The following is a 25,404-nucleotide window of genomic DNA, read 5'->3' on the forward strand; positions in this document are numbered from 1 at the left end:
ATCTCTTATAATAGTAGTTTTTAGTGAACAAATTGTTAAAAGCCAGTGCAGTCTCAATTCAATATAAGATACACTTTGTGGTCTTAAAAATATTCAAACATGCATTTCTATTACCATTGACCTAAATTCTTGATACTAAATTTGTTAACATTTTAAAAACATTTTTCTTTTATTCCAGGGTAGGCCTTATTATTGGTAACAAATTGATTTAATAAAATGTTGATCATTTGCTGGCGTTATAAAATTGTTTAATCTGTTCTTAGTCTGCTATGAACTAATGGTTAAAAGGGTTGAGTCTTGAACACACTATTCTTCTTCAGGGAAAGGTAACATTGAATCACTTTCTTGAATAAATCCTTCCATAATTGCATTGTAGCAGTGATAATATAGATGTATCTTTTATAGTTTCACTGTAAGATACTATTTTTAATTTAATGCTTCATCAATATGATTTTCATCTAGATAAACTGGCTTGACTGATATTTATACATATCTATTTGTGATTGAGACTGGGCTATCCAGGTTTTGTGTAAAGCACATACTGCGACTGGGTTTGGTAAAAAGGATTTATTAATCTGAATGGTGCATATTGTTAAATCTTCAAAATAGCCTCCTTGGGTGTCAATATACTGTTACCAATACAATTTTTCCATGGTGTCAAAAACCTCAGAGATGCTAAGATGGTGGTGCTTCCGGTGTGCGCAAAAGGCTCTTGAGGCTTAAGTGCATGCAGTAGGCCGCCCCATAGAAGAAGAAGATGGTGGAAAGCTCTTTGAAACTGGTAACTTTTCATGCTTCTGATGGTCGTAATAAAGGTTGTGCAGTGTGGAGCGTTGTCTTGGTGAAGCTTCAAGCAATCTGCAACCTGTAGTTCAGGCTTTTGAGTGCAGGCACGTAAAGACTTTTCTATAAAAAAAAAACGTTGATGGTTTCTCTCATAGCTACAAATTCTTTGTGGACAACCTATGTTTGTCATAAAAATGAATGCACAGTAGAAGTCCGGTTTTTTCTCACCTCTGATTATCCAAGCAATCGGATTTTATTAATGCCTTTTTTAAATTAACCTTTTAGGAAGATGCAATGTTTGTTTTTTATGTACAGCTTTGTTAGCGCTGCAGTGCTGTGTTGTGTTGTTTGTATGGCTCTGCTAGCCATTTGTTCAATCAGACGAGAATATTGCCGATATGGTTGACCATCAACAAATTGAAGAAGACGATCCAGATGAAATCGTTCCTTAAATTTAACATCTTGATGGGTTGTAGATTGTGGAAGCTGCTCTAGGTTACATAAAACATTAAGAGAAGAGCACGGTCTACAATTAAAGGAGTTGTGCTTTTCTGAACCTAAACCCTTGTTTCAGGATTATATTGCAAAACTTATGGTTCAGTATCTCTTATTACACTGTCTAAAATGTCTGGTTCACTTTCTAATTGTTCCAACATCTCACAGGAACATTAACTTGTTATTAGATTAAACTGGGCTTCAACATGTTAATATATATACTCTAGAACGTTAACTCATATTCAACATTATTGTGATAATTTTGAGATGAGATTGATGAAATGTAGGAGGACAGTAACTGGAGCAGGAAGGGTTTATATAAGTCTCTATTTATGGTAGCTACATCCGAAATTGGTTTTTTTATTTGTTTCTTGGAATAAATTCTGCTTATTTGTAGATAGCTTGTGAGGATATAAAGCTGCTGTCAAGTCAGCTATGATAAGAGAAAGCTTTATCCCTGTTATACAAATGAGTGAATTCAATTTAATTCGAAATGCCTTCAATCATGAGTGCTTCAGAGTGCATGGCTGTTTTTCAGAATAACTCAGGTCAATAACTAGAACTATCTTAAGATTTACAAAACTTGACAACAGTTTACATTGAGCACTAAAAGATTAATTTCAATAAAATAACGTAATAAAATTTCAATTAAAATTTTAAGCTGCCAATGTCAGATATTTATCCAACTAATAAAAAATGGTCCCAGGGAAGGTCATTGTACATTTTAAGACTAAAGTAGGAGAATCTTTTCCTTCCACTTCCTGCTGCACTTTTAGAAGATGCAGTTATTTGTTTTGCCAAGTACTGGGCTGAGTGAACCACCAATCTCTCCACCAGTGTACTGCGACTTCCGCAGTGTCAACACGACGAGAGAACAAGTCTGCATCCTGCATATGGTAGCTGTTTGCAAAATTCTGGCAGCATCCCAAATGGCAGACATGTGGTTCTGTAAATTAAGATCGTAGATAAAACCCACTGCAGTGTTCTGAAATTTTTGGATTTGGATCTTCTTATGCTATTCTTATGCTATATTCAGGGTATCAGTAATAAAGCACTGGCAAAATAAATGACCAAATTAGCTGAAGCTTTGCCTCTGGTAAGATCAGTCACTGTATAGATCTTAATGCGTTGTCAAAACCAACTGTGAAACATAAATGATGTTGTCAGAGAATTGGAGACCACTGTCAAGTATTACATCCAGTATTGCATTTTTCAACATTTAACTTGAGACCATGTCTCATTGAGCACTTATAATCACAAGATCTGAGTTCATCCTCGCAAAAAAAATTGAGTTAAGCTCATACAATATGTACAGGCAGGCGTTAACAATGCGTTCACATTTTAATGAGCAGTATGTAGAGTGAACAATATGGGACCCAGACAGCTCCCCTGCACTCCCCTTGGTTTCTCAAGGGAGTTGTTATATCAGTGCCCCTCATAGCTACCTGCTGCCTTCTCTCCTAGTAAGATTTTAACCAGGACATGGCACCATCTTGGAAACCAAAGCATTTCAGGTTTACATGAAGCAAACTATGGCTTATAGAGTCAAATGCCTGCAAATAGTCAAGCATTATTAAAAACTGTATCTGTCCTAAATAAGTCTGCAATAAAATTTACAAACACAGTGTATTGTGATTTCTTCTGAATCAGGACTGTTTTTTTTTTCTTAGATTGCGGATGGTTTACACTTATCTTCCAAGTTTGTGAGAATTAACCTCTCAACTATGAGTAATTCATTAAATTAGCAATGGATCTACAATTGATTTAATAGCAAATGGACTGACACCTTTTATCATTGATATACTTATTTCGTGATTGCAACTTCTCTGAAGATAATCTTGTTTAAAGCAGATTTAACTTCGTCTTCAGATACCTGTTTAAAAAAAATTGGATTTTTATGCAATGTTTTCTCTCTTGGTTGTACAAATCTATCAGGTCTGCATTCGCTTCTTAAAATAATCCAGTCTTAATACAAAATTAGTTTATTTCATTTACCTTTGTTGTTAGTTGTTAGGTTTTACAAACTATGTCACTTTGTTTTATGCACTTCCAGAACACACAGTTATCCTTACACTCCACTGAGGGAACAATATTCAGTTATAATTTGTTTTCAAGAACTCAGTTTAAATAAAATATATTATTTTCCTTGATTACATTACATTATGTTTGTCTGTTTTCCCAAACTTCTGGTTAGGTTTAAATGAGTGTTGTATGTGTTTTTCTGTAAATTTAATTTCTTTTATTAAGATATATTGATATAATCTTTGCCCTTTTATGACTATAGTAAGATATATTTAAAATATGTCACCTAGTTATTTAAGATGAATTGAAAATAACTGTAACCTACCTTAAAAAGAATCTTACCTTTCAAAGATAAAAGAAACTGCCAGAAGTATTATTTAGCAAGATCAGTCAGATCCTGCTGTTGATGTCTGAACTGACGACATAAGTTGAAGTGGTGACAGTAGATCAACAGTGACGAAGAGAAAATAAAACCAATGAATAAAAGGAAGATAAAGATTTTTGTTAAAACAATGTATCTTCTAGGAAATTCCAAATGATAAACACATATTGTTGTTCACCATGAATTCAGAACATACCATAAATCAGTCTTAATCTGAAGTAGAGATCAAAGCTGACTGATGCATTCGTGGTGCTTAGAATAAAAGATTAGTTTCGGGGCGTTGTCAAATCTCAAGTGACATCTGCTGTGTTTTGTAATCTAATGTGTTATTGGTAATTATCTGACCACATTGCCAGTGTCAGACCAGACCTTGCCATGGCTCAACTCTTGTCGTTTTCACTCTCGGTAAATAAATTGTTAAGAATTTTTTTTAAATATATGTTGAAAACTAATATATTTTTTTATTTAACGTACCAAAATGTTAGTTTATTTAGTATCTTATTTGAAATATGCAAATTGAAAGAAATAGCTATTACTATATTGTTTTAATGGTGTTTAAGGTTCTTTTGAATTTTCCATTCCAAACATTTTCCTCCAGTAGATTGATTAACTTAAATTCGTAAACCCTTTAGCCCTTAGAGAGAAGGGGAGGGATAAGCTGATTTCAAAATATGCCACGTAGTTGTATATCACTATGAGTGACTGGACATAATCATGTTTTGCGCTCTGATTTGTAAAAATGTAACATACCTACTTCCTATGATCAGTTGCACTAAGAGTGTAAGTGTGGTTGCAGGATACAGTGAGCTACGTGAAACAGAACGATGGAGTCGATGGAGCCGTACCTTTGGGCTCTCTCAACACTCTCAGCTCTCATTTTGAGGTAAGGTAGATCAATGGAAATACATAAGATTGACTCACTGACTTGTTCACCTGAAGAGGTGAGCACCAACATAATTTGAACCATAAATTTAATAGATAAAGTAAGTTATTAAACGTTTTGATTTGTGGTGTCCGAGAACTGTTTTAAAGCAGTCAAAATATTTAAATTTTGAAATTTGCCTTATGGGTACTTAAAGAAATATAAAAGTAAACAATTTCTAATGTTTATTGTAACTGTTGTAGTATTTGCAAGTAGATACCAGGTACATTGTAATAACAGCTGTTTTCAGGTACAATTTATCCTTCACGTAATATTACTTTTGTTGTAATTTTAATATTGACATATCTGATCATTAGATAGTTTTATTTTTATATTCATTATAAAAAAGGTTTTTCACTTGTTTCTACTAAATTTGTATATTAACCATTACATTGGCAATTATTGTTTCAGGTGATAAGAAGTTGTTTCTGTGTTTGTTACACTCTTTCATGTATGATCAAAAATATTATTTTACTGTGTAATCATATGTACTTTTATAAGTTATCAAATTTTTAATCAATCAATATCTTTATTTACACATTCATCGGGAATGGTTATAGAGTTAATTTATGCATTATAATTAATGCAAAATAAGGTTAGGTTGATAAGTTTAAAACCACAGAAATGTAAAGGGGAAAGAAAATCTGTTTGTATTAAAGTTAACAAACATTTTTCATTCCAGACTTTAACCAAATTTTAACATAAAATCTTTTTATTACCAGACTAAGTATTTGTATTTTGTATTATGTATTTGTACATAAAAATAAGTGCTTTGTGCTTAAGAATACTGTGGGTACAAAATAATTTAGTCAGTTCCGCGACTGAAGATTATTTGTTGATTTATAGCATTTGATGTATCTGCATTGTTTTTATTAGTGTTTAGTTTAAGACTCCTATTCAGTAGTATGTAAAAAGTTATAATGATTTTGGTGTTAATTTTAATGTTAGATTTGAGAAGAAATATGGATTGATTAAATTATGTAAATAAGTTTGCACAATTTATTCACATAATTCATCACTGCCACAATTCTGCCAACTTTTTAATTTGTACTGATAAATAAGTTTGTTTTACAAAATAAATAATGTATGCAATAAATATGTTTATTCTTTTGTAAAACTAAAGAAACTGCTATTTTGAAATTTATTGGGGTCTCGGGGCTTTCAAAGGATGGGTAACTTGGTTACTAAACATTCATTTTGTAAGAAACAAATCATTAAAAGTAAGTGTAAAAATATACTAAATCTTTTAAAAGGTTTCATTGATAAATATGCAGTCAACTTCATACAAAACTTCAACACTACCCACTTTATATTTCTATGAATGTTTAAAACTAAGTTGGCTAAACATCTAGAAATTTATTCATTTAGGAAAATTTCAACTACCAGCTCTAGGGTTGATGAAAATATGCTAGCATTGTTACAATTGTTTCATTAAATATTAACCTTTTGGGAAGCAACAGTAAGAAGCAAGCATGTAAATCCAAACATATACTGTCTTAATAATAAAGAGAGATGTTAATAATCAATTGTTGTAATATATTCAAATTTAATTGTAACACTAATTGTAGTGTAATAAATTAGTTACAAATATAGAGCACTGAAAAAGCTCATATTATTGTAATTGTTTTCTAGTTAAGTAAATGATTGATTAAATCTATTAAGTATGGTAATTTTTAATACCAGTATAAATGGAATATTATGCTTTGAAGTTCTAATTACAAAAGTGTTATATGCTATTTTATTACATTCCCGTGACTATGGTAAAGTCTTAATAAACAAGTTAGTACCAAATATGGAAAAATGCGACTTGGCTAACTTAAATTGTGTTATCAATATTGATAAAGCCACTGAACTACTTGTCATTGATCCCAATACTAAAATAGCGTAGATAAAACAAGGAAAAATTTTGCATGGAAGATCATGACAAAACTTAAATGTAAAGTGGAAATTAATAATTTAAATAACATATTATTTATGGCGAATGTATGCACTATGTTTTTATAAGGAAGCCAACATTTTTTATTGATGGTTTAATTAATAGATAATAAAAGTTGGAAAGAGGTATTTTACAAGGTTTTAATTACATGTGAATATAACCAACTCATTTAATTTTATCCTGAAAACTAATGGAATAATGTATTGCTTTAATCAACAGTGTGTTTAAATCTGAATTCAGTTATTAGCCAATATATAACTAATAACGGGTTAAACCGAATTCCTTAAAACACAGGGGACAGTTCTATTTGAGATAATCTGATAGTTTGACTCATCAAATTCAAGTCTTACTGTGTTAAATATGTCAAATTGTAAGAAACTACTGTTTTCAATTTAACATTTTTCTAAGCTCTTGAATGTTTGGTTTGCTAGTGGTTCAGTAACAAAGCTAAGGCTTTTGTAGAAAAAGGAATATTGTTCTTCGTTTATAATGTTTTAAAAACTCTCGTAAGTTACAGCTGTTTATATTGACAGCAACTAATTTATTGAACAAAAGGTTTAACAAAACTTGAATTAAAAAATCACTCTACTACTATACCTGAGACAGACCTGATAAGATGCAGTGTCAGTGTGTTTATTGTTACTTGTACATTGTAATAAATCGTACAGGAGTTTTACACAAGCAGTTTTAGTGTCACGTTTAGTCAGTAGATATGTGCATAGCAAGTATGTTTATCATGTGTTTCAAAGTGAAACGAGTCAGCAAAGTGACTAAAACAAATGGATTGTATGCTCCGTAAATAAATTTACACTTTCAAAACCTTCACTAATTCAATATTTATATTCATCTGTATTGTACTTGGACAATACTCTACCAAACAACTATAAATGTGCACATATACAAATATCATATACTACAATAGCACAAGAGGAGAGACATGATCTGTGCAGTTGCGTAACTAGAACTTTTTGTTATGGGGGGATAGTCTGATTGAAATGTACATCATATAGGGGGAATGATATAATGTGAATAAATCTAAATTTGAATAAATTAGATTGGTCTGAATGGAAGTAAAACATTGCAATGCGTATTCCAAATGCATTGGATTGCTTTTATATATATATATATATATATATATATTATATATCTTTCCTGTTATTTCTAAAGTATTTTTGTAATAAGTTAATTGATTTTTTTAGAAGCTAAGAGCATATTTTTTGTAAATCAACATGGATTCACAAGGGGAAAATCCACTTTGTTAGCCATAATCAAATTTCGCAATCAAATAATGAAAGGAATAATAAATGGTGATTATATTTGTGGTGTGTTTCTGGACTTACAAAAAGCTTTTGACTGTGTAAATATAAATATTTTGCTTAATAAATTAGAAAACTATGGAATAAGAGGGGGCACCTCGTGATTTACTGAAATCTTTTGTCTGTCGGAAACAGTTTGTCAGTGTAAAAAATGATCAGGATGAAGTCACATCTAAAAGAGCAGACATTAAGTGGGGTGTGCCCCTGGGTTCTATTCTTAGTCCATTGCTATTTTTAATATATATTAATGACATTGGAAATGTAAGTAATCCTAACCAGACAATTTTATACGCAAATGACACATCTATACTATATAAACACAAAACTTTGAAGGATTTAGAAATCATAGCAAACATACAAATTAATAATATACTTAAATGAAAACTTTTTAACAGTAAATGCAAATAAATCAACACCTGTAAATTTTACTTCAAATAAAAAATCTTCCTTTGAAATTCAAATAGCAGTTGACAATTTAGTAATACCAATGTATGATTCCACAAAATTTCTCAGATTGATCATTGACAAAAATTTAAATTGGAATGACCATATAACTACTCTTTGTTTAAAGTTATCTAAAGCAATATTTATGATTAGAAAACTATCTGTGAATTCTGCAATGAAAAAGCTCTTAAAATGGCGTATTATGCATTTTGTTGCTCTCAATTGGTTTATCGTATTGAAATATGGGGAAATACATTTGAAAAGAACATGAATAAAAAAAAAAACAGTACATTATATTTCTGGTATTGGTTATAAGGAGTCATGTAAACAAAATTTCAAGAACTTCATATTATGACAGTTCTTTGTTTAGTTGTTTATGAACTGTTGCATTATATGGCTACATTAAACAACTTAACATATCAAAACATCCACCAATATAACACAAGGAGGATTGACGAACTGGAGGATTGCATTGTTCTTAACATTGAAGTGTACAATGATGTGTTTTCAATGTGACAATGTATACAAATTGCCATGTAATCTTTACCAGTAATAAATGAGTATCATTGAGTATCATTTTTTTCAAACTGTTAGGACTTTAGTTCTGTCCCTCTCATTCTCCCCTTAGTTACGCCACTGTGGAGAGGGAATCTACTATGCTTAAAATAGCGTTGAAAAAACTTCCAAATTACCATAGATTAAAATGTTGTTTGTTTATACATTTGCAGAGCTTGGACTACGACATATGTGAGAATACCCTGTTGCTGAAAGAGGCCATGGGGCGGGGATACCCATTCATCACCCGCAAGAGTATAGCCCGATGGTTCATCTTCCTGGCTATAGGTGTTTGTACAGCATTTGTTGGCATCTTCATTGATATTTCTATAGAAGAGCTGTCAGACATTAAATATGCCACAATAAAGAAGTGTATCCTTTATTATTGTAAACTAGTAGTATTCTTTTTATTGTGTAATAATCATAATAAAATTGCAATATTGTCTATGCATTACATAAAATTATGTAGTTACGGAAATAACTTCTCAATCCTAAATACCCATTCATACAATACATTGACTTTTTCATTATATTTTGCCAATAACCTTACCTAGTGGCTACATCTGTTATTTCTAAGATAACTGATTTGAGCAAGGTGGGTTGTTGGAGATGACGAACCAAGCTGATATGGGTAAAGTTTGACACTAATCTTACTGTAATAAAATTCCATATGTAATCCAAATTTATAAAAATTCCAAGAACCTTTCATTTATAAATTTTTACTTGAAAAATCTTTGAACACTTTGTACCCTGGGCCCTTAATATATGTTTTGGCGTGGCTCCCTGGAGGTTTTATGATGCTTTTAAAAAATTCTGTGTTATTACAGTAATTATGTTATAAACTCATACTGTATATCATTTTAAAGATAGAGAAACATACTTTTTTTAAATGTATACAAAAAAACACACGGATAACCTCACATTGTTTGCATTTGCCTTTACTTCATTCAGTAAGAAACTAAAGTTCTAATTATTTACAAACAGGTTAAATTCACATTTAGAATACATTATAATAACATTTGCTTCAGTATTTGTAGGCAAGATTTGTAGATAACTTAGTAAGACATCACTAAGACTCACAACAACACACAACGTGAAACACTACAAAGCAAACTGACAGTACCGACGATCAGCCGCGGTGCCTACAATGAGCTGTCTAGACTCGCTTGTAGTACGACGAAAAATATACGTATTTCATAACTAAAACGTGACCCAGGGATCTCAAAACCAACAAATACGAACTTAGACAACCAATGAACATAATAAAAATGTTTGAATCCAAAAATAAGATGACTGAGCTAAATAATACAATTAAATAACACGACCCGAGTGATACTCGGGCGCCGGTAGCAGGCGCTGCCGACACGGCCTGACCTATACTCGGGCTCAGGGTACAAAGTGTTAAACTCAATAAATAATTATTTTCATCCTAAAGCTATTTTTTTATTAAAATTAAAAATACAATTTTATTCTGTAACTATTTTTATCATTAAATTTTCACAATTTATAGTTCCATTAAAGTGATCAAAATATTATAAATCAGGAAATAGAATAAGGCTTCATAAACATGTGTTGAACAAAAATTAATCTGAAGTTAATTAAAATAATTTAAATGAAACTGAGGGCTCTCTAACAAGATTTCAACCTAGACTTTTTATAATTCTGTAGTAATGGTTAAATAAATAAATACAATAGGTCCATTTAGTATGTAACTTTTTTCTCTGATTGCTTTTGTGTTAGACGACCAAATGGGTCATTTGAGTTTGCTGGAAGGCAGGAGATCAGGTACTTTGCATTAAAAGGATAATAAGTTTTAGGACATGTGTTATTGTTATACAAGATGTTATTACTAAAAAAATAGAACACTAAGTTTCAAGGATTGTAATCTATAGGACTCTTCTTCAGGCGTCAAAAACCTCGAGGCATAAGGTTAAGCATACAAAAGAAAATTAACAACTAGTCTATAAATGGTGGTACTTTCCTTAGTCAGAATGCCAACACATACCTGGGAGTCCAGAGTGTTTAAAATAATGGACAAATCATGTTACTACAAAAACAGGCATATTTAACTTCAGTAGTAACGTTTACTCATAGGAGGAAGTTTAAATTATTCTGACTGTCTGAGCATTGTATAAAACTTTATTAACTAGTCACTAAAAGATAAGCTACTACTGTGTAAAGATTACTCAACAGGATGTCACTAACAGTAGAGGGAAAGAGATAGAATTAGATTTAGAAATATATCTTAATGAACATTTTACTAGAAAATTTTGAATTATATAAATTCAAAACTTAAAAAAATAACTAAATATAATATTTTAACCCTCGAGCTGGCAGTTGAAATTTCCTCAAGTGGCAGGCCATTTTGAGGTGTTTTGCAGTAGTATTGGTTTTTATTTTTTTTTTAATATAATTTGATTATAAACCTATATGTATTATATATCACTGTTTTCACAAGAAAATTTACTTTTTATTCATGGAAATAAAAACCCAAAAATATAAGAAATTTATCACTTTTTTTTACTAAGTTTGTTTTCAAAAAATAAAAAAGGTATGTAAAAGTGGTGGGGGTGCACCTATAAAAGACATATTGTGTGAAAAAAAATATTTCCAAAATACCCAAAATGTTGAAAATTTTTTATAGTTTTAGAAAATGTATAGTTTACTACACTTTTTTTAATTAAAACAATTGAGTAGCCCAGTTTCAAATCTCGTTATGTCCATACAAACAAAATTTCCAGAAAGAGCAAAAAACTGTGGCTAGTTTATTTTAATACTTTAAAATTGGATCTATTTTTTTTTACTGTAAAAATCATACTTTCATTAGGTTATTAATGGCAAAAATCTGACATTGATAGTTTACTGGAAAAATTAAAAAAACGTTTAGACATAACGATGTTTGCAGCAGTTTTGGGAACTTAACGAGTTTTGCATCAGTATTGGATATAATAAGTTTTAGTTCTGTTTATTTCCTCTGATATTTTTGCAATATTTAAATGATTTTATGACAATATTTTATATTTTTATTGTTTTTGAAATACTAAAATACATTTATCTATGTATAACAAAATGTTTTTGGTGAAAATGGGGTTAAATAGACCAGAGAACGAGTTTTATTTTATTTTTTTTTTTTAAGTACAGTAAAAGTGACGTTTTAAAAATTGAGTTTTATATTACATTTTTTAATGTATTACACAAGAAGCATTTAACTAACATGAATTAATGATTTTCAAAAGTTGTTAGAATACAAAATTATAGTGGAACTTGTGTGGCTTCTTGTACTTTGTCAGCAGTATGAGTCTTCATCAAAATCTTTTCCACATGGGTGCTGCAGCTCTTCTTGTTGCTGAAAGAGTTCTTTGTAAAAAAGAAGATGCTCTTTTTCCTTCCAGTGAGGCATGAAGTGTTTCGATAGCAATTTGTTCAAGTGTGTCAACTTTGATTTGAACAACTTGCTGGTTTGAAGAACTTGCTTTTTTTTAGCTATAGTTCTTTTCCAGTTTTCTATGTTTCTCATTTTCTTTCTTCCACATCCTGGAGGAACTGGTTGAACAGTTAGTAGGTTCAATATTTTTCACAATAATTACTAAATAATATAATAATAATCAAAATAACCACACTAAATGATGATGTTACTTTCTCAGACAGGAAAGAAGTGAGATTGTATGAGTCATCTGTATTGGAGGGTTCAGGCAGGTAGTATTACCAACATAGTAAAGCAAATAAATTGTTTAGCCAGCTACAAAATTATGATATTATAATAAAGTTAAAACTAAAAGTTTGACCAATATGGGACTAAACGAGTTTTGGTATAGTTGCCTTTCATAACAACTAAATTTAATGCAGACATGACGGGTTTTGAAGTTGTTTTTAAGAATGGACATAACAAGTTTTGTTGTAGTTTGAGATAGGGACAAAACGGATTTTAAAGCAGTTTATAATATTTCTTTATTTATTTTAAGTTGTTTAACGGGTTTTGCAACCACCTGAATGTATTATAGTGTTCCTCTTAAATTACTTAAGAAAATGGTACCCATAACTCATTTTTTAAAATTTTTGGACATAACGAGTTTTGAAACTGGACTACTCAATTATGAAATACTCTAATCTGAAGATAGTACAATACGGCTAAATTCGTTGCTATGGATACGACTGTGTTACAAAAATTCATCAAAACCTTAATTATTACTCGAAAAATTCATAAAATACATTAAAAGTAAGCCTATAAAAATAAATAAAGAAGCTTTATATCATGATCATCGCATATGAAAATGATCCTAAAGCTAACTAAAACTATCACAACACTGCACATAGCCTAGAACACAAAATCTCACTAACATATTTTTTCACATATATTTCTTCATAACATGACAAAATAAACTGATAAAACACAATATACGAGAATTTATTCGCATAAATAAACACACTTATTACATAAAAACACTTATTTCATGTAATAAACTTACGTTTTAGATGGACAAGAATAACGCGACCGGGTAACAATACAACAACAATGGCCGACTGTTTACAAACAACTCTCGTTTTCAATATGTCATACTTAAATCATGGCATACAAAACCAAACAAAATACATCGATCAAATCAGCAACTATTTCTGATTCCAGTGGTATATGGATCATTGCAGTTTAGTTCGTGTATTGATTATAACAGATGTCAAACGGGCACGTGTCAAATCGACTGATTTTCAGGCGACTGCCACTACAGAAACATTAATATCGACTGATAATCAGGCGACTGCCAGTTGTAGGGTTAAAATCCCAATGATGTAAATTATACATGTGTGATAATAATTTGCCTTGAATAAAGTAATAATGTTGCTGATTAAGCTAGTCTACTCAATGTGTGACAGAAATTTTTATCATCCACTAGTTTTCTGAAATACAAGCATTACTCGCACACAGTAAATCTATGGATTCCTGAAAAAATACTACAAAAAAGTGGAGGGAGAAATCTAATTACTGTTTGACATCCATTCTCTTTCTAAAAAGTGCTATAAAATTCCTCTGAAATGAGTGCTGTTAATATATATATATATATATATATATATATATATATATATATATATATAACATTTTCATCTGAATTTAATTTACATTGTCAAAATCTTCAACTTTTAATGCAGCTTGAGCAACAAAATTAATTCTACTAGGGTAAGATTAATACTGGAACAATATCATCTAGCAGAAACCAGTCTTCTTACTCCCATAATTCCCTCCATACTCAACGATCTAACAGATACGTTATTGTAACACTTTGTTATAGAACGTTCCAATCCATTCATTGTCTGGTCAGAGGAAAAATATTTCCAGTGGATGATTCATTGTGAGTCAGAATAGTGTTCAGCATACAAAATTTTCTCACGCGATTTCAAAGCACACACATTTGCAGGGTTTTTCTCACCTAGAGCCCTTTATTTAGCTGTTTAATATTTTTGTTTACCGAATCTACTGAAAATTTGTGAACAATAATATTGCTTTTTAGAAATTTTGATTGTTTAAAGCTTATTTAACAAAGATTTTTTGTATTTTCTATTCTGCTCCTTCTGCTCTAGTGTCATAAAGTTAATAATATTAAACACACAATTAAATTTTCTCTTCCCTAAAACATGTAAATAATTGTGCACACTACCAACGCTTATACCAATTTGTTAGGCTACCAATTTTCATAGTGTCACCAATTTCTAGCATATATTGAGCTCACACATTCAACATCCTCCTCCAAACTGCTTGTTAGTAGTCAGATTGTTCTGGAATAATCGTTAGAGGACTCCTAACAACTTTCAAAATGGGGAAACCACTCAGGATACATTTGAACAATGAAGTACACATCGCTACATATTCTTTTCATTTTATATGTTTCTTATGCAGTTTTATGACATTTAAAACAAAGTTCAATCGCAGATACTTTTTGTTATGAAAATTATGACAACCAGATTCAGCACACTTAAAACCCTGATAAATTAATTACAATCTGTTCAGATAAGCGTAAAAATACTTTGTCTACAATAATGGGATTATAGAAAATGTTAGCAATCTAGTCCTACAGTTGATTGAGGAGTAGTGTCATGTACTATCTGTATAAAGTCAATCCTGAAAACTTTTGTAGGCACTGTGTAAACCTCTGTATTAAAAAAATAACCAGTAGTGTTTCTAATACAGACTAGTAGGCATTCTGTAATCCTCAGTATTGAACACTAAAGAAATCAAATTAATAAGTAGGCACATACAAATGTCATATCTTACGTAACTATTTTACAGTATTTAAACTCCAATTCTTGTGATGTCTGAGATTTTTATGTTCCCTAAAAAATGACTGAACATCTGAGAATAGGAAAGTGTATTGGATAAATTGTACGTAAATAAAATAAGCAAAATATCCTAGTTTAGTAGACTGGTGAATTTCTTTCCTTATATTATACACTTTTCCCATTAATTTAGAAGTCTCACTTTTCATGGAATCAATGTTTTGTCACCATTTCAGTTTTTGTCACAATATCCATTTAGATCATATTTGTAGATCTAAACAACTATCAAAAAATGATTATTTACACAACTGTTTTTAAAACATATACTTTTATATATTATTTATGTACATTTATCCAGGACACTGTGACTAAGATAACAATCTACTGTAAATCTTAAATGATTCCTATGAAACTAGATATGGCTGTTTATGTACAATTTGTCAGATGGATGAGTTGATAAACCAGCTCAGTTAGATATAGAGTCTGAAATTGAAACCATTGAAAATATTTGCATTTCGGATATGTTCTAATGCAGAGGGAACAATAGTGTTTTAGAATCCTTCAATTACTTATTAAGGATGCAACAAGTTCTTGTTAATACCTCGACATTGTCTATTTGTCTGTCCATCCGTGTGATAACTCTAAATAGAAAGGTCCTAGAGACTTAACACTCTGTATGTAGTCTTAGATCCCTCCTGGTCCATCCAAGGAATAATTCTTTTGATTTTGGGGTCTAAATGTTAAATGTTACGATATGTTGGGTTCTATGATTCTCCTAAACTGTGATAATCGGTTAAAACTTCTCCATTTTGAAATTATTTGTGGTTAGTTAAATTTGTCTGTTGAAACACCTTATCTGTAACCCATTCTATCTAAAGTCATGTAGAAGTAAGTCATTTTGTCTAGATGATAACTTTTTTGTTAGAACTTAATAATTAAAGTCATTATATAATGATCATTCACGTTATGGTAACTACAGCCATATTCGTCATTTCACTATGGAATTATATATGTTCAATGTATTGTAAACATTGTTTATGACGAATGTGTATTTTATATCTTGGCTATATCTATTTTATATAGAACAGTTTTATTGATAGGACTATTATTAATCTGTTACATAACCATGAGTCAGTGATAGGGTCTCCTTTGCTGTAGGAACCTCTTCGTAACGGAAAGAAAGATAAATAAAGTTGCTTTATCTGAAATATCAATAATCCATAAATAGATATGTTGTTTTTAATTAATGGTTATATGATAATCAATTATTAGTTACACATATTTGTAATGTGTTTAAGTGGATTGTTGTTTCAAGAACCAATAATAAGATAAGTGTTTTGTTATAATTAACCTTGTCTTGTTGAATATTGTTGAAATCATTGTCATGTTTTCAGAATTGCATATCTCTATTGTTTGATGTTGCTTATTATTGCACAGTCGCAAAAGACAAAACAATAGTAATCTGGAAAGTAGTAAACAGTGAAAAAAATAATGTTGAGTCAAAACGTTTCCAACAGCTTTGCAGGTAGATGGAAGAGAAATAAATGGACCAGAATTGCAAACCATCTAAATGATCACTTTGTCAGCATTTCAGAGAGAACTAACACAGAGTGGGCAAATTAGCTATAACACTCTGGTTCCTCAAAACCGACAACAAGATATACAAAACCTTTTTCTACACCTTCTCTTAAAACAAAACCATCTGCTGGGGTAGATGAATTATCCTCAAAAGCTCTAAAGGCTACCATTAATAGACAGGAATTTGGTAAAGCGTTGTTGAAGCCATCAAGTTCCCTTTTGTGTGCAAGGGGATGTGCAAAGTTTTTTTCCATACGATTGTCTCTCGTTTTATTTGTCAATAATGAAATTATTTAGACTTCAAATATTGCATTGAACCTCATCAAAGTCTATTATGCGACCGACACGTGGTACAGCATACTTCTACCTTGTTTAATTTGGATACAAATACACGGACAGCAACATTAATAAGTTATGAACCAGTAATTTGATATATTTTATGTAATTTTTAAGGACTATATGTTCAGTGAATCCCTTACAAAATATATTAGAATATATGAATTATTATTAAAGGAAACAATATACTATTTTTTTATTTATGTGATCATACAGGTCAGTGGTAGTGTTATAGATACATATGTTTTGAAAAAATTACAATATAAGCAGTTTTGAGTAGAACCTAACCTAACCTAATGTAACCTAACTTAATGTTTTCCTTTATTTTTGATCCTATAAGTATTATGACCTGCAACGTGTTTAAGAGCTCTTTTTTACAAAATAAAAACTTTATTTGTGGTGATCCTCCCAATGAAATTCTCAAATAGGATTCAAGGAAGCCAAATTAGACAGCTGTAGTTACTCTAAGTGCTTGATTCTGCAAATGAAAAAGGCCTAGAGTTACTTACATAACTGGTAAACATGCAGTATCAATGTTAGGCTGGCTGGAGTCAATTAAAATATCAAGGTCTTAATAGTGGATTTGCAATTAAGGATAGATTTCCTCATGTCAGCATTTTTTCCTTAGGCTGTAAAAACTATCTGAACATATTTTTCTTCATTTAAGATCTCATTGTTTGGGACACAACACTCTGTGTTTGGGATTGTACTCTATGACCACAGCAAATTCTTCTTCTGTACTGTCAGTTGCTTATTATTTTTTTTTCTGCAAGATTATATGGCTCGCTTCGGGTTGGGAGGTTAGGATCCTAATGCTGGGAGCATAGGGTGTATAGTGGTTGGCGGCGTTGGGGTGTGGCATTGGAAAGCAAGCTGAATGAAAGCGAGTGTATCTGGTGATAATAGTAAAAAAATGTGTATAATATATCATTTATAAGTACATAAGTTAGATGTAATTAATAATGAATGAAATTTAAAATAGTTTTTTTAACAATCTTAAATGCGGAAACTGAACCACCGATTAGATGAGTTTTCAAAGTATTATTCAATATAATAAAACTGATATAAATTGTGTGTATTTCCTTAACTAAATCAGTCCTAGATGCATGCTCTACCAAGGAATGCATGTACAAGCCCTACTACGTGTGGCTGGGGTTCAACGTGTTTTCAGTTCTTGTAGGCTCCCTACTGGTTACGTATGTGGAGGTATGTATATACATAAATTACAATTATTTGTATTTATACTATTACTTTTTATTTATTTTTAAGGATGTTCTTTCAATTTCATTGGCAATTTTAGTAATAGATTATAGTAAATGTTTTAAACAAAAATAAGAGTTTTAAGGGTTCAAGAGTTTAAACCTAGTTTTAAATTCTTTAAATTTTTTAACAAAAATAGATAATTGATTCGTAGTATATGAAAAGGAAATTTCAATATCTTTGGAGTTATTTTGCAGCCGATTGCGCTGGGGAGTGGTATACCACAAGTGAAGTGCTACCTTAATGGAATCAAGATGCCCCGGATAGTACGAATCAAGACACTGGCAGTCAAAACAATTGGTGTTATATCTACTGTGGTTGGAGGACTTTGTGGTGGGAAAGTGAGTTGCCAATATATCTACATTTAGTTATACTTTTAACTCGTAAACGGTTTTCTTTTTACCTAAATTTATGATGTTTCGCTAAAGTTTTTCTGGCTTTTACAGAGACAAGTTTTTGGTTTAAATATATGGTGGGTTTGTTATGGAAAAAAGTTATTTTTAGTGTTTTTTTTTCAAGTTTTATTTTTTATATATTGTCCACTAAGTCATTTTTACCATCCATGTCCATGTTATCATGACCCAATCGAACCCAATTAGCTATTTGTACGTCCGATACCTCCATGGTACAATAAACACTAGATATACAATACTTCAGGACGGATGCCATGCAGCAACAACATGCTGTAGCGTCTGCACTGTGCGACTACAGCAAACTCACCAAGGTAAACGCTCATGACAGAGGATCAAGGAGGTACTGAAGTCGAGTAAAACGTGACGTGAGATCAAGCATTGTCGTGAAGTAGAACGATGCTGCTAGAGAGCAGGTCTCACCTTTTGAGTAGCACGCCTAAGCTTCAATAACATTTCACATTATCTCTCTGCATATATTGTCATTCCTTGTGACAGAAAGTCTATGAAAAGTATGCCTTTCCGGTCAAAAACAACTATGGCCATGATTTTCCTTGTTGAAGGTTCTTACTTAAATTTCCGTGGCTATGTCGGTGAGTTTGGGTGATGCCACTTACTGGATTGATGTTTAGTCTCTGGAGTGTAGTACGCAACCCACGTCTCATCACCAGTCACAATTTGACTTAAGAACTCATCACCATCCTTGTGATAGCACTCCAAAAAGGACAAAGAATGTGCTGTACGCTTTGCTTTATGTTCTTCTGTTAACATTTTTGGCAGCCATCTCTCACACATATTTTTTGTAAAAAAGTGTATCAGTAACATTACTATAATCTACAAGCCTTGAAATTTGTGTGAATTTCTGATGAAGTTCTTTTGAACTTTCTGTTGAATAGCCATAATTTGGCGATTTAATTTTTTTAGTCAAATCCTCATTCATGATAATAGGCCATCCAGGTCGTTCTTTATCATGAACATCATTTGTCCTCCCTTCAGTAAAAAGCCTACACCATTTTAACACATTTTTATTGTTCATTTCACCCTCACCATACACTTCTACAAGCTGGAATTTCAGCAGGATGAAATTTTTTGCATTTAAAAACAGAATTACTCAGCGCACTTCTCAATAGGTAGGATTAATGATTGACATGGTGACAAACTAAGCAATATAACCACACAACAACCAACACTGGTAAAGACGTGGAACATAATGGTGGCGTTGTAGGGGACTGATCAAGAGTGGCTGTTCTTGAACGGACGTTACATGACAAGATGCACAGGCACAGTGTGCAATCAGTTTTTAATTAAACAATTACCCACGTAATATTACTTCAAAAACCGTGAAGGGTTTAAGCAATTGTGGATATTTGTGAATGGCTTGCTATGAACGTGATTGTCTGGAAAACAGAAATGGAAAGTTCACTACCCCAAATGTCAGGGCTGAATTCAGTAAATCATATTTGGCTTTTGTTTGGTATACCTAACAAAATTTGAAATAATTTTCATAATTAACAATTATTGTTGTGGCTCGTGTGGAACCCAAGATGATGTAACTCATAAATTAAATTAAAAAGGAATTATATAAAAGCAATACAATTCCAAACAGAAACCATTCGATTGTTACATTTCTACTGAGTGTGTACTCTGTGTGTAATGGATTCAGTTAATGGTTACAATTTTAAGTTGGCAACACACAACACCTTTACTCACTTATACTTTTCTACTTTGTTAATTTCCATTGTAGATTATTAATATCGTTAAATTAACATTGGCGTTATTCAACTCAAGAACACATGTTAATAGTTAAAGGCCTTTTAAAAATAAAAATGTTACTAGCACAATTTAGTCATAATAAAGTAAGTTTGTTAACCATGACTATACATCACTCGTAGTGCATAAAAACTATAACCATAAGTAGACCAGTGTTAGATGTGCAATGAATCCTTGTTAAGGCTTGTCAGTGGCAATATTAAAGTAAGGACCAATGTCATAATAATCCATTAATGGATCTTTTCAGCTAAGTGTCAGCATTTTAAAAACAATTTTTAGGCATAGTACAATAGCAATCTATTGTTTTCTATTGAAAGTGAATGTTAAATGTGACAAAAGTGTGCTTGTGAATAATTATTGAATGTTGAACATTAAGTTACCAATTGACTTTAGATCCGGGTCTACAAGATAATGTAATGACACCTAGCTGCTGAGCGGTGGAAATCTGTCAGATGTCTTGTCAACTGAATCAATGTTCAACATTTAATGTTTTATTTGAGTATAGTTTGGTCATGTTTAACATTCCCATGCATATATGCAAACTATAGAAAGTTATTGATTAGCAAAACATGTAACAAAGTGTAGTGTGGCACGCATTAGTCAGTGCTTTACTCATATCTTCATGAATATTTATTGCGTAGTCGGTTTCAAGAAACAGATTAATTCAAAAAAATATTGCAAAATATTTTTACATACTAGTTTTCTGAATAAAATTTAAGAATTTAGTAATTATCATTTGTCCCTATAGACATTTTTTAAGATTGCTTAATCATATCTGAATAAATTCTCTGTTAACTACAATTACCAGCAATTGGCAAATTCAGAGCACAATGCAATTGGTTTTGAATAATTATTTGCATTTGCTTACAACATTCAATCGATCCAGGAATTAAAGCAAAAACTCATCAATAGGATCACGACTTTGTTTATTAAATGTTGAAAAACTGTTAGGCTGATTGGGATTTTGTGAAGATCATATTCTCCGTTGAATCCTCAATTGCTATTGATTTCAAGGCTTTATTGGGTTTGGAAATGACTATCATATCCCACATAACCCAAACATGCAACAAGATATGTCTGAACTGTTGCCATTGAACCAAATGCAACAATTTACTGATTTAAAATCTCCAAATAATTTATTTTGGGTTAATCCACTCACATATTGTTTATGGTATTATAATATATGGAGTTGCAAGTAAATCTAATCGAAATATAATTTGAATTTTGTAAAAAAGGGACTTTGTATCATGCTTAGATTAAAATTGAATATATATTTTTCAGAGTGTAGCATTTTTACTTAACATAGTCAGTATATTTTTTACCTTTGTATATTTATCAAAAGAAATTTGAATAAATTCATGAAGAATGGAAATTGTAATGGATATGACACAAAAAGTATAAGTAACCTAGATTTTTACCTCTTTAAATTAATGATCCATTAAAAAACATCATATTCAGGTCTAAAATATTTCAATAAAGTGTCTTATAACATTAAAACAAATACATGTTTTAATACATTGAAGATTAAATTAAAGTCAATGATGCTGAGGAGGACTCTGTATGTACTGGAGGAATTTTTTGAGTAATATAGTTTAAATATAATTTGTAATTATTTTGTTTAATTTATAAATCAGTCTAAAATCAATTATACGTAACTTAATAATTTGACAATTAAAATAACCATTATTAACCCTTTAAGCGTCATGAAAAGTTAGACCTGATCTTAGGTAAAGTTACAATTTTTTTCAATTTCCAATGTGTAAAGTTAAATTTATTTTCGTTTCTGTATGTCAAAATAGAGTTATGTAACGGTAAATAAAATTTGTTTAGCCCTTTTTGGATTTCCTAGGCTAATTGTTAACTTTTGAGAATATCGTAGAATAGCAGTGTAGTTGTCACTAATATTTTTATCATTTATTCATTAAGTATGGGAATGAAACACAGTTTTATAGATAAACATATACTATATTACAAACCAATAAAATTAGAAAAATACAAAAGTAGACAAAGAGTGTTTATTTGGTGGCGGGCTGTCACAACTGACATTCCGCGCGTCTCCCGCAAACCACTGTTATCGCTTGGACTTTGAATCTTCTTATCGCTCGGCAAACTGTAGGACAGGCTTGAATTATGTTTCTTGCTTTCTGATAACATCCTTATGACCGTAAAAAAATATGAAAAAGTTTGGGGTTGGCCAAGTAATTGCTCAGAATTACCAAATCTTCAAATTCCGTATCGTCTGGATTCGCCATTCACACGAATAATGATAAAAAACACTAAATAAATACTGGAAACTGCTGTATATAATATGAATAATTGACTTTAAAAAGAATAGGACACAACAGAAAATAAGCGATAACCGAAATACATATGCGTGTACCGGACGCTTCTCACTAACTAACTGGCTAGATGCCTTGACGGGAGCTCCCGTCAATGACTTTGTGAAAGGCGCGGGGCCACGCCCGCTAGACAGTGTTTGGCCAATTAGAAGCAACTGCCACTCCCATTGTAACAGAATTCGAGGCAGGGCAACCCGTCTGTATGTCGCATGACTACTAGAACCATCTAGCAGCAAAATATTCAACTAACATAGCAGTAAGAAAATAAAGAATGCAAAAACGCGGATCCACGGCAATAACGTTTTGAGCTTGTAGTGGCCCTCCGCGGATCCGCATCAATAACGCTGGAAAGGTTAAAAGAAAGCATTTCTGAAGGCTTAAGCCTTCTTTTGATCTTGATGATGCTGTAGTGAGATATCATTAAAATGGAAACTGGCATTATTAACCTAGGTGTTGTGTGTCAAAAAAAAATCTTATGTAATGACATAATGGTTACCCCACTCAAGACACACTAAACCGTTTTGGAACTTACCATTCTCAGTTAATTCTGATCTAGACCTTTAAAAAATGCAAAAATACCAATAGTCATAAGTTTTTATTCTGTTTGGTTTGATTATGGCATGTCAATTGAAGTGGGTTTGTGCAAAAATTGTATAACTGAATTCCTAAACTGATGTGATTAGTTGATTTCTTGAATGTTGTAATAATTCAAATTTCAAGATGATTTATTATTATTTCAACACCTTTATTATGTCTGGATTTAAAGGTGTCTTTAAGAACCGGACATCTTTTAAAGACAGGTACCATACCTTAAATTAAAATAAACCATACTAAAAAGTGTTTGATAGCTATGTATGATATAGTTCTGTGTATGATAGGAAGGGCCAATGATACACTCTGGCGCTGTAGTGGCTGCTGGTATCTCCCAAGGGAAGAGCACTACCTTCAGTTTCCTGGACTTGTCCATATTTACTTACTTCCGAGAGGATCACGAGAAGAGAGACTTTGTGTCTGGTGGGGCGGCTGCTGGAGTCGCTGCAGCCTTCGGAGCTCCTGTCGGAGGTGTTCTCTTCTCCCTAGAGGAAGGGGCCAGTTTCTGGAACCAAAGTCTCACGTGGAGGATCTTCTTTGCTTCGATTGTGTCAACTTTCACTCTCAACATTGTTTTAAGTGCCTATCATGGTCATCCGGGTAAGTTATATATGATCGCATCCTTTATGTGTTAGAAAAGTTTTGGTAGTAAAAGTTTTTAACTGAGCAGTGTCCCGAGTTAGCGAAACTAGACTTCACCGGAAGTCTCCTCAACCGCAACAGGAGGTCTCGGAAGCGCGCCCCTCCTAAACTCGGAGCAAAGCATTAAAAAAAAAAACAACCACATGCCACTAGTGGGAAGAGAGACAAAATTTCCAGTACATGGTATAATTAATTAGATGGCAAACATTTTCATACAAAATATAATTAACTGCAGCACCACGGTGCACCGCGTAACTTACAAACTAAATAACAAAAATAAATAGAATTCCAATATTGACAATAACATAATAAATAGAAATTTGACATATAAATAACATAATAAATAGAAATTTGACATATAAATAACATAGTTTCAGGTACGGCATGTAGTAAATATAAATTTTGAACTGGTAATTATTATGAACTGAGGGGAGGGAAAAGGTTGTAGAATTTCTAGGCCCACTATTTTTAAAAGTAATTTTGTTTCAAGTTTGTAGCCAAAAAATAAAAAAAAATATTTAAAGCCGATTTTCGAAGGAGGCCTCCACGAATCCGAATTAAAGATGAAATCCTTCCCTACAGATCATGTCACTAAACTAAATAAATACTAGTTTACTTAACACTGGCCCTCCTCCAGATATAATATCTGGCAGCACTCCATAAAACCCAATCCTCTCAAGTCCAGTAAAAGAAGTTGAAAAAACACTTTAGCTCCAACCTTGTTCAAGATGAATTGAAGCCCAGAAAGTCCAGTTGGATGACGGTACAGTAGCGCTGGCAGGGCGCGGGCATACAATTTTAGTTTACCAGTGCTGTTTCCATTGGGCAGACTCGCCGCACCAGTCATGTCAACGGCATTCAAGGGGACCCTGCCGAAAGTCGGAGAACTAGCCAGCCATGGGCATCAGGACGACCAGTAGACAGCACGAGATTCACGTCGCCTCTGCCGAACGTGTCTGACCGCTCCGATCAGTAGCCGCTGCCGGTAATCAGCTGGTCGGTAATCAGTCAAGGTCAACCACCTGACCTCGACCAATCAGTGCATCCAGGCAGAAAATAATCAATACGGTGACGGAATCACTCCCCCACCGACTGACAAAAGTGGCCGAGGTGGGAAAAATAATAGACAAAAATATCCAAACTGAGCCCCGGATCAGCAGAACACAACTTGAGTTTATCAAAATTTTTCTGAGCCAAGACAAGCATTTAGAATCTCTTTCAGAATCTTTATCAGTACCTATTCCATGTTAATATCTCTGTAAGAGTACAAATTCAGTTTAATAAAATGTTGTTTTATTTGAATTATTAACTGTTATATTTATTATTATTATAATTATATATTGTGTGTTTTTGTTC

At 32.0% G+C, this 25,404-nt stretch overlaps 1 protein-coding gene and 1 long non-coding RNA gene across 4 annotated transcripts in view; one reads left to right on the forward strand and one right to left on the reverse strand.

The window, feature by feature from the left end:
• LOC124357083 (H(+)/Cl(-) exchange transporter 7) overlaps positions 1 to 25,404 on the forward strand; it is a 60,757-nt gene that overhangs the window by 8,950 nt on the left and 26,403 nt on the right. For 2 of the 3 annotated variants that reach the window (XM_046808505.1, XM_046808506.1), the window contains exons 3-7: positions 4,482 to 4,568; positions 9,032 to 9,230; positions 18,133 to 18,242; positions 18,494 to 18,637; positions 23,694 to 24,006. In XM_046808505.1, coding sequence (XP_046664461.1) covers positions 4,482 to 4,568; positions 9,032 to 9,230; positions 18,133 to 18,242; positions 18,494 to 18,637; positions 23,694 to 24,006 — 853 coding nt within the window. Of the gene's footprint in view, positions 1 to 3,982; positions 4,091 to 4,481; positions 4,569 to 9,031; positions 9,231 to 18,132; positions 18,243 to 18,493; positions 18,638 to 23,693; positions 24,007 to 25,404 lie in introns of those variants that run through there. The other variant, XM_046808507.1, reaches the window with a different exon arrangement.
• LOC124357085 lies at positions 549 to 3,957 on the reverse strand. The gene is made up of 2 exons (XR_006921919.1): positions 3,646 to 3,957; positions 549 to 865 (listed from the first exon to the last, which is right to left on the reverse strand). It is a non-coding gene; the product is annotated as an uncharacterized LOC124357085 (long non-coding RNA).

Source organism: Homalodisca vitripennis, chromosome 3 (genome assembly GCF_021130785.1).
Source record: "Homalodisca vitripennis isolate AUS2020 chromosome 3, UT_GWSS_2.1, whole genome shotgun sequence".
Taxonomy (NCBI): Eukaryota; Metazoa; Arthropoda; class Insecta; order Hemiptera; family Cicadellidae; genus Homalodisca; species Homalodisca vitripennis.